Source organism: Ahaetulla prasina, chromosome 8 (genome assembly GCF_028640845.1).
Source record: "Ahaetulla prasina isolate Xishuangbanna chromosome 8, ASM2864084v1, whole genome shotgun sequence".
Taxonomy (NCBI): domain Eukaryota; kingdom Metazoa; phylum Chordata; class Lepidosauria; order Squamata; family Colubridae; genus Ahaetulla; species Ahaetulla prasina.
The window spans coordinates 45,037,151-45,053,101 of record NC_080546.1 but is presented as its reverse complement, the minus strand read 5'-3'; the positions used below and the strand labels follow the sequence as shown (position 1 = coordinate 45,053,101).

The 15,951-nt window shown below is 38.6% G+C and overlaps 1 protein-coding gene across 1 annotated transcript in view; it reads right to left on the bottom strand.

Annotated features, from left to right (window-relative positions):
* NUDT6 (nudix hydrolase 6) overlaps positions 1 to 15,951 on the bottom strand; it is a 22,309-nt gene extending 6,358 nt beyond the window's left edge. Inside the window, exons 1-3 of the mRNA XM_058193112.1 lie at positions 15,680 to 15,951; positions 13,117 to 13,320; positions 3,470 to 3,525 (exon numbers count right to left, since the gene is read on the bottom strand). Of these exons, the coding sequence (XP_058049095.1) occupies positions 3,470 to 3,525; positions 13,117 to 13,320; positions 15,680 to 15,911 (492 nt within the window). The 5' untranslated portion in view covers positions 15,912 to 15,951. The remainder of the gene's footprint in view (positions 1 to 3,469; positions 3,526 to 13,116; positions 13,321 to 15,679) is intronic.

Here is a 15,951-nt window from a genome sequence, read left to right as displayed (position 1 = left end):
ACAATCCTTAGAAAGTGTGACTTTAAATAAACATTTTTTATTCAGAAATGTATTTTATAGCATTTTTAAGGAATAGTCATTAATTTTATTTCTATTCAGTTATTTCTTTAAGTGTAAAATGAGAAATAGAAAAAATAATTCAAGATTGGGGAAAATATTTAGTAAATGAATACTACATGAATTCTCCACAGGGGCTTCTTTTGTTTGGTTCTTGGGCTATAGAATACACTCAGATAGCTTTTGACATCTGTTAACCAACTTTTTAAAATATAAATTTCTAAAAATATAAATTGAATTTATATTTTTAAAGTTATATAACCTCAGTTTAACTTTTAATACAGACAGAAAAGTGGCTGTAAATCTGACAAGTTACAAAACCATGTTAACATACTAATCACAATAAAAATATGAGAATGAGTTAACACAGTTGCCATTATGCTTCATTGAAAGTAGCAGAAAGCATAATTGTTGCAGGTTACCACAAACTAATTATTTCAATTATCCAATCAACTGGATTTGTTTCATCCATTCCTATTATTGTTCATCAATGTAACCAGAGGTGGTATTCTGCAGGTTTTGTCCAGTACTGGAGAACCAGTAGTGGAAATTTTGAGTAGTTCAGAGAACAGGTAAATAACATCTCTGACTGGTCCCGCCCCCATCTATTTTCTGCCTCCGGCGTCCCAGCTGATTGGGAGGAAATGGGGATTTTGCAGGAACCTTCTCCTGGAATGGGGTGGGAATGGGGATTTTACAGTATCCTTCCCCTGCCATGCCCACCAAGCCATGCCACATCCACCAAGCATGCCCAGAGAACCAGTAGTAAAAAATTTTGAACCCCACCACTGAATATAACCCCTGGAAACCCTTACAAAGCAATAGGGGATCAAAACTATCTGATGCTGAGAACTCTTCTCTCCCATGACTAGACCATTGCATTATCCGTTTAAAAGCTTTCTTCTTCTGAAGCCACAACAGTGGAGACATTTGCCTTTGAGCTATTCGACTGGATTACGTGTATCTCAGAGTTCTAGTTTATAGGACTGGATAATTACAAAAAATGTGTTTCTAACATGCTACTTCTTCTCCCATCCCATCTTTTTCAATATATCTAAAATTATTGTTGATAGCAGGACATATTTTTCAAAAGTCTTTTCAGCATCTCCTATAGGTCAAGATCAGATCATTTTGACTATTTTCTAGGTCAAATCATTTTGCTCCAACTTTACACCAATCAGAAACAACTTCCCACCAAAGGCTACTAGTTAAACTTATGTCACCTATCAGTCATGTGAAAAGGAAAGTACCATTTTGGCCTTTTTTTTTTGGTAAAATAAATGAGGACGTGGTATAATATGTCATGTATAGTTGTTCATCTGACATTGTATTTACCTACTTTTAAGAAGTACTTAACAAGGGACACAGTGGCTCAGTGGCTAAGGTGTACAGTTGTCGATCGAAAGGTCGGCAGTTCGAGGGTTCGAATCCCTAGTACTGTGTAACGGGGTGAGCTCCCATGTCTTGTCCCAGCTTCTGCCAACCTAGCAGTTTGAAAGCACTGCAAGTAGAAAAATAGGGACCACCTTTGGTGGGAAGGTAACAGCGTTCCGTGTGCCTTTGGTCATGCCAGCCACATGACCACAGAGACATCTTCAGACAGTGCTGGCTCTTCGGCTTTGAAACGGAGATGAGCACCACCCCCTAGAGTTGGGAATGACTAGCACATATGTGCGAGGGGAACCTTTACCTTTTAAGAAGTACTAAAGACCAGAAGATTTTTATGTATGTCCTAATACATAAAACCATAGAATTAAAAGAGAATGTACTTTCTTTTTCACATAACTGCATAGCGCTATCACAACTGGAGAATGTCAGTTTGGTGAGGTTGTAACTTGTTTCCAAAAGAATGTTGTTTTTTTCAATAATTTATGAGTATTGATTCTTGTAATTTTTCCGTTATAGTATTTATAATTGACTTTGATTATTTTTAATGCTCGTTCCCTTCATGTGTGCAGTGATAGTAATACTCCATCTTCTGTAATAATATTGTCCCTGCTGCATAATGCATCAAGAAGGGGCATACTTTTTTCTCCCAGTGCCTTGGTTTTCTTGGCAAAAGTGGGCTTCGCACAAATGTGTAAGTATTTTGGGGGAGGGCAACTGGTGATTGGATTATTTGCAATGTTGTATAGACTCCAGCATTGCTATGCAGGGTTTTCTTCCTATGATTATTCTGTTACATCTAATGTTGGTTTATCATAAGTTACCACTACTTTATACTGGGTTTAACCTTGTAATAGTTATTCTCCAAAACAGCCAATGACATATTGTGTCCTTAAATAATATGTAATTCACTATGAGTTACTGCTTACACACTGGTATCTAGTCTTGCCTGCCTTTCGCTTCTGCTAAAACCTTTATGAATTCTCTTCAAGTAAATTAAAATAGACACTCAGTAGCTTATTTTTAAAAATCTCAAATGTTGCCTGCTGTTTCCAAATTCCTAAAAGTAAAAATATTGTTCTATTGTTCTTCTTATATAAGAATTTTCATTTTTGTTTCCAGTGGAGATTATTAAAAACCCATGCAATATTATCTTGAATCTAAGAACCAAAAGTAATGGTTCTACTCTTTTTTATTTGTTTGTTTATTTATAAAATGTTTCCTCAGAAATGTTTCATTATGTTCATTAATGTATCATGTGTCAAGCTTCCAGAAAACCCCATCATGTTTCTATTTTATGCTTTACAGCGTATTTTAACATATGGTTAAATAGCAACTGCAGCCCCAAAAACAAATAATACCCCCGCATAAATTGAGAAATAAAACCAAATAAGCAAAAAAAAGTCTTAATTAACTCAAACAGAACACAGTGTTAGAAAATGCATTGACCAAAAAAGAGGTCAATAACAACTTTCAGTTAAAAAAATAACTCTCTCAGTGAAATTTAACATTCAGAAAGTTTCAAAACTTAGCTTTGCTTTCTAAAAATAGAATTGGCGAGGAAGTCAGCTCATTGCTATTCCAATTGATCTTGGATTTAAACTGACAGAAAAGAATGAGAATTTACTTTTTCTGTCATTTTAACTGCAGATGAAAATGGAATAAAGTTTACTTTTAACCATTACTAACTTATGCTGAAAGAAAATTAATAGGCTTGCTTAACCAATATAATATATACTCATATTAGAAGAATGGAATTAAGACATATGCACTTAAAGTTGGTTCAAGGCTTTTCATAATCCTATCTTGGCATAAACACATTAATGGAGAACGTGTGCAACAATCTATGTAGAGGATTATATTACATTTTGAGCTAAAATGAAAAGCACACTCCTGGATCTCAAGTCTTTTTTTTTCTTCACATAAAAGTTCTTGGTCTAAAGCAGATTAAAAGTCTTTTGCTCAAGGAAAGGGCCGCTTAATCCAAATCAATTTAAATACATTATAAATAATGTGACATACTTACTTTATTTTTGTCTTGAACAACTAATACTCTCCCAGTGTGGGTATCTAATACAGCACCTGTGGGAAGACACAATATTTTCTGTTTTATCAGAAAAATAGTAATGTCATGATTCACTTCGAAACTAATATGGAACTTCCTCTCTATCAAGACCACTGGAATAAAGTTTTAGTTTCTTGATTACATGGCCTACAACACAAATTCCTCGCACAGCATAAATTATTTTCACTCATATACACCTGTCACTGATTTTTCACCTTACTTCCATTTTAGAAGTATTTCTAGCTAAGTGGTTGATTCTATAACGTATGTTAGCAGATTATTAAGTTATGTTATTTCAGATACAAAAGTATACAAAAAATTAATTCAAAGCGTAAGCATTTCCAAACAAAGGAAAAACTGGGGAATGAGACTAAAAATAATCCCTTCTTTAAGAGACTAATCACACTTCTGTATGTGGGAGAGAATATTTTGTAAATGCAACAGCAATCCGGAACAAAATTTCTGAAAGGACATTCCTTTGGAAAGTACTCACCAATTTTCTATATTCTACAATGAGTATGATTTCATCTTTCTGATATATGACTGTTATGTGCTAGTTGGTGTGGAATTCTGTTTATTAGTCAAACTGGAAGTTTGGACTAACTTTGAACTTGTCTGTGGTTATGCTAAGACTATATTTAGTCTCTTTATACGAACATACATCTCAGCTGCTAAAACCTGTCAAGCCCACTGAAACAACCTTCTGGCTTATCCATGTAGGGAATAGTAATGCCACCAAAAAGAGTACAATTGTATTATCTCACATGCTGAAGCTCTAGGAAGGTATTTCAAGGATTTGAAGCATTGGAGGTGCTCTTATCAATCCTTCCTATCCAAACATATTACAGATAAGCAGTTAAATGTGGGAATTATGAAGTTCGCTCATAGTCCACATCTCTGACATAAATACAATAGAACGAGTCCAGAAATATTTTACTAGTTCTTCGCTCCTCCGAAAACAACAAAATATCTTATACCACCAGATTTGAAATCCTGGGATTAGAAAACTTACAACTCCGTCGACTTCAACATGACCTGCGTTTAACACACAAAATCATCTATTGCAATATCCTTCCCGTAAAAGACTACTTCAGCTTCAATCGCAATATTACAAGAGCAAAAAATAGATTCAAGCTTAATGTCAACCGCTTCAAACTTGATTGCAGAAAATATGACTTCTGTAACAGAGTTGTTAATGCTTGGAACTCATTACCTGACTCCATAGTCTCTACTCAAAATCCCAAAATCTTCAACCAAAAACTGTCTACTATTGACCTCACCCCATTCCTAAGAGGACTATAAGGGGCGTGCATAAGAGCACAAAAGTGCCTACCGTTCCTGTCCTATTGTTCTCTTCATTATATCAAATTAATATAGTTGATGCATATTTTTTTTACTTATATATATATTTTCTTCAAGATATGTTGTTTTATTTATGACAATGTTTGTGTATACTGTTGTGACAAAAAGAAATTAAAAAAAAAAAAGTCCACTCATTATTTTTAAGAAATACAGGAGAAGGAATAAGTTACCAAATGACTGGAAAAGACAATGTTTTCCTATGTCCTATGTCCAAAAGGGGAAATTGGAGAACTGCAGCTGTCTGTTCAACATTAATATGCAGAGATAATTGAAAATGATGTAGCAACTTCCAGATGCTATGAAGCAGGCCTGTCAAACTGGCGTCATGTGTAGGCCATGCCCACCCTAGCTCTACAAAGGCAAAAAGTGTCGTAATACATCATTATCCAGCCTGTGATGCAATCGAATTTGACACCTGTGTCATAAAGGATTTGTCCAGAACTAACTGGACTTTTCTTATTCCATCTTTCAATTCATTTCCTAAACAGCTTGTGGCAATGTGATGAACATACTGTAATCTTGATTTAGTGACATATCTGGCATACTACTCTATTAAATTTTGATCAGCAGGTAATAGGTTATAGGGCATATCAGCATTATAAGGCATATCAACACATTTGGTAATTCCTCATTACCAGACTAAACTCAATGAGCAAGTTCTCAGTTGTGAAATAACTAACATAGGACTGTCTGTGTTACACTTGCAAAAAATAATTCATACCATATAATGATCATATAATGTATAAATACACTGAAATGACTTTCCCAAGTTGACTTGAAGGGCAGCTTTCCTCAGTCTGCATTTTGGCTCTTTTGTGTTTTGGCCACCCTGACAAAAAAACCTACATATATGATTTTTGATTAAAGAGATAGGAGTACCAGACCATCTTATTGGTCTCTTGAGAAACCTATATGCGGGTCAAGAAGCAACAGTGAGAACTGACATGGAACCACTGATTGATTCAAAATTGGGAAAGGAGTCTGGCAAGGCTATATACTGTCGCCCTGCCTATTTAACTTATATGCAGAGCACATCATGAGAAAGGCGGGGCTAGATGAATCAAAAGTTGGAATTAAGACTGCAGGAGAAATATCAACAACCTCAGATATGCAGATGATATCACTTTAATGGCAGAAAATGAAGAACTAAAGAGCCTCTTGATGTGGGTGAAGAAGGAGAGTGCAAAAGTTGGCTTGAAACTCAACATTAAGAAAACTAAGATCATGGCATCCGGCCTTCTCAATTCCTGGCAAACAGATGAGGAAGAAATGGAGGTAGTGACAGATTTTATTTTCCTGGGCTCCAAGATCACCACAGATGGGGACTGTAGCCAAGAAATTAAAAGACGCTTGCTCCTGGGGAGGAAAGCTATGGCAAATCTAGACAGCATACTAAAAAGCAGACATCACCCTCCCAACAAAAGCATGTATGGTCAAGGCTATGGTTTTTCCACTTGTAATGTATGGCTGTGAAAGTTAGTCCATAAGAAAGGCTGAGCGCCAAAGAATTGAGGCCTTTGAACTATGGTGCTGGAGAAGACTCCTGTGAGTCAGTCCTAGAGGAGATCAACTCTGACTGCTCTTTAGAAGGTCAGATCCTAAAGATGAAACTCAAATACTTTGGCCACCTAATGAGAAGGAAGAACTCACTGGAGAAGAGCCTAATGCTGGGAAAGATTGAGGGCAAAAGAAGAGTCCCGACAAAGAATGAGGTGGCTGGATGGAGTCACTGAAGCAGTCAGCGTGAGCTTAAATGGATTCCAGAGGATGGTAGAGGACAGGAAGGCCTGGAGGAACATTGTCCATGGGGTCACAATGGGCTAGACACGATTTCACAACTAACAACAACAAATGATTTTTATATCTACATCATATCTCTTGACTGGCAAAATCTGTTCTCAACCTGTATCACTGCTGAAGACCATTACAGAATTTTCCTACTTGAAGTCAATAGAGTCATTAAACTTTATATACCACAAACCACCACCAAAATTAAAAAAAAAACAAATTACCCATATCAATAAAAAAGCTTCAATCCAAAAAAAAATCCCTCTGGAGAAGAAACTATGTAGCTAATTTCAAAAACCACTACAGAAATATATGCAACCAAATAAAAACTGAATGCACAAATTATCACACCAAGCAAGAAGAGAACCTTTTGCGCACAAATTCCAATCGTGTTTTTATAATTTTGTGAACAATAAACTTAAAGACTCAAGATCCATCCCACCACTAAAAGATTCTAACGGCAAAGAATGATGAAACAGTTAAAACAAACCTCTTTAACACATTTTTGGCTCAGTCTTGGTTAACAGTAATGGCTCATACCCGACATTCCCCAATCATACCAACAATGAGTATAACGATCTAACACAAATAGACTTCACAGAAGATAATGTTGAAAAAGCTCTTCGCAAACTGAAACCATTCCTATCTATTGGACCTGATGGACTATGTGCATACTTCTTAAAAAAACTTTCCACTAATATAGCAGAACCCCTAAGCATAATCTTGGAAAAAGCTTTCACAAACAATTCCCTTCCCAAACTTTGGTCACTAGCCACGTTCATCCCTATCTTCAAAAAAGGAGATCCCAGCCTAGTTGAAAATTACAGACCAATCTCTCTATACTGCGTCACCTGCAAAGTAATGGAATCTATCATCAACCAAACCATTACCCTCCACCTAGAAAAAAAACAACTACTCTCTAATAAACAATTTGGTTTCAGAAAAAAATTATCATGTAACTTAAACTTCTTCACTGCAAAAACATATGGACTACAAATCTTGATCAGGGCAAAACAATAGATGCGATCTACATAGACTTCTATAAAGCTTTTGACTCAGTAGTACATGATAAACTTCTCCTAAAACTAAAATCCTACGGCATTTCAGGACCCCTCCACAATTGGATAACAGCTTTCCTGTCAAACAGACAACAAGTGGTCAAAATTGGCAATGCTCTATCAAATCTGTTCCTGTCAAAAGTGGCGTTCCCCAAGGCAGAGTTCTTGGACCAACATTCTTCATATTATACATTAATGATCTCTGTGACCATATTACAACTAATTGTGTTCTTTTTGCTGACAGCGTCAAACTATTTAACACCACCAACAATACAACTACCCTTCAAAAAGACCTTGACTTTGTATCTGAATGGTCTAAAACTTGGCAACTCCAAATCTCAACCAGCAAATGCTCAGTCTTACATATTGGAAAAAAGAACCCAAACACTAAGTACAAGCTTGATGGACATTACCTTACAGATGACTCCCACCCTGTTAAAGACCTTGGAGTTTTCATATCAAATGATCTAAGTGTTCAGCTTCAGGACGGTCTGGACCAAAATTGCGGTGATGCAGATGGGGCATCTGAGGGTGGTCTTGGTGACATTGTTTGGGATGAGTTTGACCCTGTGGCTCCCGAGGACATGGACAGGTTGTTGGGTAGGTTGAATGCCACCACGTGTTTACTGAACCCGTGCCCCTCCTGGTTGGTGCTGGCCACTCAGGAGGTGAAACGAGGCTGGCTCCAGGCGATTACGAGCGCTTCTTTGTTGGAGGGAGTCTTTCCGGCCGCCTTGAAAAAGGCGGTGGTGAGGCCCCTCCTCAAGAAGCCTTCCCTGGACCCGGCTGTTTTAGGTAATTATCGTCCGGTCTCCAACCTTCGCTTCGCGGCGAAGGTTGTAGAGAGTATGGTGGCATATCAGTTTCCCCTGCACCTGGATGAAACTGTCTATCTAGACCCGTTCTAGTCCGGTTTCCGGCCCGGTTACAGCACTGAGACGGCTTTGGTCGCGTTGGTGGATGATCTCTGGAGGGCCAGGGATAGGGGTTGTTCCTCTGCCCTGGTCCTATTAGACCTCTCAGCGGCTTTCGATACCATCGACCATGGTATCCTGCTGCGCCGGTTGGAGGGATTGGGAGTGGGAGGCACCGTTTATCGGTGGTTCTCCTCCTATCTCTCTGATCGGTCGCAGACGGTGTTGACAGGGGGGGCAGAGGTCAGCCCCGAGGCGCCTCACTTGTGGGGTGCCGCAGGGGTCGATTCTCTCGCCCCTTCTGTTCAACATCTATATGAAGCCGCTGGGTGAGATCAGCAGTGGCTTCGGTGTGAGGTACCAGCTGTACGCTGATGACACCCAGCTGTACTTTTCCACACCGGGCCACCCCAACGAAGCTATCGAAGTGCTGTCCCGGTGTTTGGAAGCCGTACGGGTCTGGATGGGGAGAAACAGGCTCAAGCTCAATCCCTCCAAGACAGAGTGGCTGTGGATGCCGGCATCCCGGTACAGTCAGCTGAGTCCACGGCTGACTGTTGGGGGCGAGTCATTGGCCCCGATGGAGAGGGTGTGCAGCTTGGGCGTCCTCCTGGATGAACGGCTGTCTTTTGAAGATCATTTGACGGCCGTCTCCAGGAGAGCGTTTTACCAGGTTCGCCTGGTGCGCCAGCTGTGCCCCTTTCTAGACCGGGATTCCTTATGCACGGTCACTCACGCCCTCGTGACGTCTCATCTGGATTACTGCAATGCTCTCTACATGGGGCTCCCCTTGAGGGGCATCCGGAGGCTTCAGTTAGTTCAGAATGCGGCTGCGCGGGTGATAGAGGGAGCCCCTCGTGGCTCCCGTGTGACACCTATCCTGCGCAGACTGCATTGGCTACCTGTGGCCTTCCGGGTGCGCTTCAAGGTGTTGGTAACCATCTTTAAAGCGCTCCATGGCATAGGGCCGGGCTACTTACGGGACCGCCTACTGCTACCGAATACCTCTCACCGACCCGTGCGCTCTCACAGAGAGGGACTCCTCAGGGTGCCGTCAGCTAGGCAATGCCGTCTGGCGACACCCAGGGGAAGGGCCTTCTCTGTGGGGGCTCCCACCCTCTGGAACGAACTCCCCCCAGGACTTCGTCAACTTCCGGACCTCCGAACCTTCCGTCGCGAGCTTAAAACACACTTATTCATCTGCGCAGGACTGGATTAGATTTTAAATTTATACTGGTTTTTAATGGGTTTTATTATTTATATTGCTTTTTAATAATTCGGCCATGTAGAATAAGTTTTTTAACTGTATTTTAATTTGTATTTATATGTATTTTTTACTTGCCTGTGAACCGCCCTGAGTCCCTAGGGAGATAGGGCGGTATATAAATGTGATAAAATAAAATAAAATAAAATAATAAATAAAGCCCACTGCAACAACATCGCAAAAAAGGCTTTAAGAGTTGTAAACCTAATCCTGCGTAGCTTCTTTGCTAGACCAATTCTTGAATACAGCTTGACTGTCTGGAACCCATACCACATTTCTGACATCAATACAATTGAATGTGTCCAGAAATATTTTACAAGAATAGTTCTTCACTCCTCTGAATACAACAAAATATCTTATGCCACCAGACTTGAAATCCTGGGTTTAGAAAATTGAGAACTGCGTCACCTTCGACATGACCTGAGTTTAACTGATAAAATCATCTATTACAATGTCCTTCCTGTCGAAGAATACTTCAGCTTCAATTGCAACAATACACGAGCACACAATAGATTTAAGTTTAATGTTAACCGCTCTAATCTTGACTGCAGAAAATATGACTTCAGTAACAGAGTTGTTAATGCTTGGAATAAACTACCTGACTCTTTGGTCTCTTCCCATAATCCCCAAAGCTTCAATCAAAAACTGTCTACTATTGACCTCACCCCATTTCTAAGAGGTATGTAAGGGGCGTGCATGAGAGCACAAGCGTGCCTACCATTCCTGTCCTATTGTTTCCTTTCGTTATATCCAATTAATATAGTTATTACATACTCATACTTATATATATGCTTATATATTGTATAGTTATTACATGCTTATGCTTTTATATACTGTGTGACAAAATAAATAAAAATAAAAAAATGTAAATGTCCCATTCATGTTAGTAGGAAAGTCATTTGGTGAATTCTGCCCCTTTAGATATAAAGGAGTAGGAACCTAGGAGCAAGCTTTACTGGTCCTAGCCCTCTTGCTCTGGAATAGTTTTCCTTTAAGTTAGGGTGGCCCCTTTCCTAGAATATTGTTACTGCAAAAGAACATGACATTACTGCTCTAAATTCTTCAGGGTAAAGGTAGCACACAAGTGAAAGCAACATTAGAATTGGGATACATTATCTTGGGAGACATTTTATGCTTGCATGTATGTTTTAATTTGTATTTGATTGTGCATTGGAGGTGAACTGATCTAAAATGAATTGGTATAATAGAATCCAGAAAGAAAAAAAATAAATGAGAATTAAAATCCATCACATCTTGAGGCCTGAATCAGTGTCTTGATGCAGTATGAAGAAGAAAAAATGTTGTTAGTAACTGACTTCAGAAAGGAGGATTAAACAAGATATTTGTTCAGGCCTAAATGTGATTTTGGAAAAAAGGGAAACTGTATTGTGGTACTGCATTAATTTATTTCTGAAAAAGATATTGAAAACAAATTGGGAACCAGAAAGTTTGAGAAATTCATTAGATAAGAAGGATGGGACATTCATTTTACAAGAACTTGATTGACTGTGTGAAGAATTAGGTTCTAGTTTTTCCTTTTTTGTGAATGTGTATTATTTGCTCTTGTTTGGAATTTATATTTTGTATCCCTTTTACTATTCTTCATTGCAATATATCATTACATAGGCATTAATACTATTAAAAACAAATTGTTTATATTTATATTGGAAACATGTTCTTTGTTATTGTTTAAAAGGATTTGCAAAAAGTTTGACCTTTTGCAAAAAAAAAAAAAAATCCATAGAGCTTTTAGTGGACGAGGAAGTCATTATTGCATACTGTTTCATTTAGGCTGGGAATGATTTATACATGTTTTTTAAAGGTTTTAAGCTATTCTGTAAACTGCTGGGAACCTTTGGAAGTCTGCCGTGTGAAATGACGTTAATCGTTCATAAGTAAATAAACTGAATGATGAAGGCTCTTCTATTTTTTTTTTAATACCAAATACACCAGGTCATCCAAACTTTCAATTTAAATAATATTAAACAAGCCACTGTGTCAACAGGAAATTATGAAAAAAAGGAGTAGGCAACGCAATGCCTTTACAAATTTGGATTTCAAATCCCATTATGTCCAAGTAGTAAAAGATATGTAGAGGGCACATGATGCTCACTTTTGGACTAAAGAATTTATAATAACCAAACCATATTAGCACAGTGGAACCTGATACATAATTTCCCATTTCCACGTAGTGTTTAAGTTTGTGTTTCAATCCCTCTCATTTTGTTTGGCAGAACTTAAAAGGGCTGAACATTAATTAATTCATGCTTAAATAACTAGAATTTCCAACCAGAAATTAAACTTTTATTGATAATTCATGTTGAGTTGTATCTTTCATGCTTTAGGAAAACATGCTCAAACATGCCCTTAGAAATAAATCCAAAACATCTTTTGCTTTGCTGCCCTCTACTGACTTAGCTGCATTAAAATCCAAATAGGTATATTTGTGTTTAGGAATTCAACTGTAGCAACCTTAAGTTTTTGTCTTGTACGTGTAACTTCACATACCTTGCTGAAAGAAGAAAAGCAGTAGAGAATTTTCCATAATGGATGGGAGAGGTAGGATAAAAGATAAAAGACAGATAAAAATAAAAGGTAGGATAAAAGAGCCAGTGTGGTGTAGAGGTTAAAGTGCTGGTCTAGAAACCTGGAGACTGAGTTCTAGTTGGCCTTAGACATGAAAGTCAGCTGGGTGACTTTGGGCTAGTAGTCACTCTCACTCCAAATTATCTTACAGGATAATTGTTGTGGGGCAAATAGGAGGAAGGAATATTAAGTATGTTCATTGCCTTAAATTCCTTGTGTGTCTAATCACATTGGCCAAAGAAAGCTACTCTATTCTATCCTATCCTATCCTATCCTATCCTATCCTATCCTATCCTATCCTATCCTATCCTATCCTATCCTATCCTATCCTATCCTATCCTATCCTATCCTATCCTTATTTCTAATCCCATCCCATCCCTTTCTTCCTTATAAAACATAATAAAGGTGGGATACAAAATATAACAATAAAAAAAATCCAAATTCACAGAAGTTTCCTTATGTCCAAATAAAGTAAGGCGATGACGGAATAGTAAGCCTGCATTATATGCTTATTCTACCTGCTTATCAAAAATGCTAGGGGTAATAAGATGTGGCTATCTGGTATTCTGTACTGTTAATCTTTTGTAAAAGCTTATTTTTGGAGTGTGTGTGTGTATGATGTTTTGTAGTGCTTACCTGCAACGCCTACTTGATGAGTGGCATAAACTGGTAGTCTGCTACATCCTTCTGCTAACCAGAGAGCCAGAGTAGCTGAGTCTGATTCTGCATGGTGAAAAGTAAAGCCTTCCTCTGCAGCAGTCGCTATAAATCTGCTTTGCAGAATAGGGACATGAAGCCATACTGCTGTGTGGCCTTCTGCTCGCCATTGCTTGATAGCACCTAAAGGAGAAAAATACCACACAAGGTGTTGATAACGTCTGTGCTAAACATTTTAATCAGTGTCTGCCTTTTATTTCTCTCATACTGTTTTACAGTTGAGGAAAAAAATCTAGTCCAAATTTCCTCAGCCTGAGATATAATGAGGTGCAAGTCCTAAAACAGAATTTGAAAACTCTCAGTATTTGAGTTCTAATCTAGATTTTGTTTGCTTTTATCACCCTTTACTCCCTTTGTTTTGGGGTGGAGTCAGGGCGACTGAATTGAGCTGAGCATTTACAAGCTGGATGCCCTTCCTGACTCCTATGTGAGCTCACAGCAGATTTTCTCTTTGTGCCTTGATAGAAAAACAGCTGCCGCTACCTAGGATCAAACTCGCAACCTTCTGAGTGGGAAGCAAGCTTCTTCACTTCTAGGCCACCATGCTGCTGCTCATTTGAGTTCTAATCTAGATACCAAATAGAAAACAGCCAATTATGTAGATGAAGTTTGATCTGAAATCTGCTTTTAAATGATTTAAATCATGTATTCAATTATGAAGTGTCTTAAATTTTTAAAAAACATTTTAGGATTTAGATATTCTCAGTGGAAAGAGTGTATTTATCTGAAAGACATAGGATATGAAAGAGGCATCACAGGGCTATCTGGAAATCATATCCCAAGGGACATTGTTGCAGCCAGAGAAGCTCAGCAGGCATAAAGTTAGGTGTTTGAAAGTGGAATGGAAGCAGTTTTGGATCATACTCTCCTGCACAAGATTTTCGTGGTTAGTAAACATTGGAAACATAATTTACATCTTTTTTTAATGAACACATTTTTAAATGTGAGAACAGCACTAGCTAAAAAAAATTAACAGAATAGCAATTTTTAAATTAAGGATTCTTCACTCATACTCAGTACCATTTTTAAATTATATTAACAAAGTACAGCAATTAATAATCAATAATTTTGCATAGCCTGTAATATGGGAAATCCTAGTATTGCAGTGGGGTACAAATTTGCTAAATGAGATAAATGCGTATTTTAATAAAAATATTGAATATGGATGTTTAACATTAGAGATTTCTCAACATTATTAATACTGTTAGGGGTACTTCCAAACTAAGTCTTTAAAAAACGCTATTCTGCAGTTTTGGTTTGGGGAAAAAAAGGCTAGTTCAACAAAACTATTCCAAGTATAAGAAAAATGCTCTTCAGAACTGGAGGAATGATTTGTGACTTTATCCCTGTAATAGTATTACCAGTAGAACTGCCTCTCAACCTGCAATGTTATACTATTTACTTAGAGTTAAAATCCACTGAAATAATTTACTGAATAAAAGTGCTTATCAAGTTTTATTCATAACTATTAATAACTACCTGATTATTTTGGGATTCAAAGCAACAGTAATTTTGGTTTAATTGCATATTAAAACCTCAATTCCCTGCATCACAGCTTTTCACTAGCACCATGTGCCTGGTATATACAACCATTCTCCTATTTTTGTGACTAATGATTACATCACTCCTTCAGTTCATTTCTAATGGGCAAATATCATGTCACACTTCTGCCTCTATGTTTTAATCTCAGTTGTGGACACGTTAGTGTCAGTACACCTAATTGAGCGATCAAGGAAAAAAACACCACCACCTTTTTTGCTTGTAACGATCACGCATCATTTGGTAGGCGAAATAGCAGCATTAAACGTAATCGGTTCAATGGAATATATCTGCTAGTTCAGGGGTCCCCAACCTTGGCAACTTTAAGACTTGTGGACTTCAACTCCCAGAATACCTCAGCCAGCAAAGCTGGCTGAGGAATTCTGGGAGTTGAAGTCCACAAGTCTTAAAGTTGTTACGGTTGGAGACCCCCTGCTAGTTTATGTTGAAAAGTATTGCTCCCTTTTCCCGGGAAAGAAGCATCACTTTGGCCACAAGATCATTCACACATTTTGGTCCTAAAATTGTCTTCGGGGCAATTTTATCAGGGAAATTTGAATGGGGGGGGGGGAGGAGATTCATTCATTCATAAAAGCACCAACGTGTCTACCGTTCCTGTCCTAATGTTCCCTTTGATTGTATCCAATTTCATATAGTTATTACATACTTATGGTTATATATATATATTTATATATCGTATAGTTATTTTATGCTTATGCTTATATATAATGTTGTGACAAATATAAATAAATAAATAAATAAAATTTCTGCACGTGTTCAAATACACTGATTTCCTCCTTCCCCCCCCCCATCTATCCTGGCGTGGAAGTTACGGAGCCCTCAGAAAAGCTGGGAGCCGAGAGACCGCATGGGGCCACTCGCCTTTGGTCCGACTGTGCTCTGTGCTCTGGCTCCCCACAAGCTTCCAGCAAAAGGCACTTGCCCTGTAGCCAGCGGCCGAAGGCGGCTTGATCCAGGCTCTCGGGAGAGCGCAGCTGAGCCAGGTTTAAGCTCACTCCGCCGAATTTATCCCGTCGCGGCCTCATCCCTATTTCGGCCACGCAAAGGCGTCGGTGACCGCTCACGCCGCTCCGGAGTTCGGGCCGCAGCAGGAGCCGCCAGCGCGACGAGAGCAAACGCCGACTGCCGGAGGACCAAACAGGCCACCAGGCCATAGCGGCTGCGTTGCTGCGGAGAGGGAAAGGACGTAGAGTT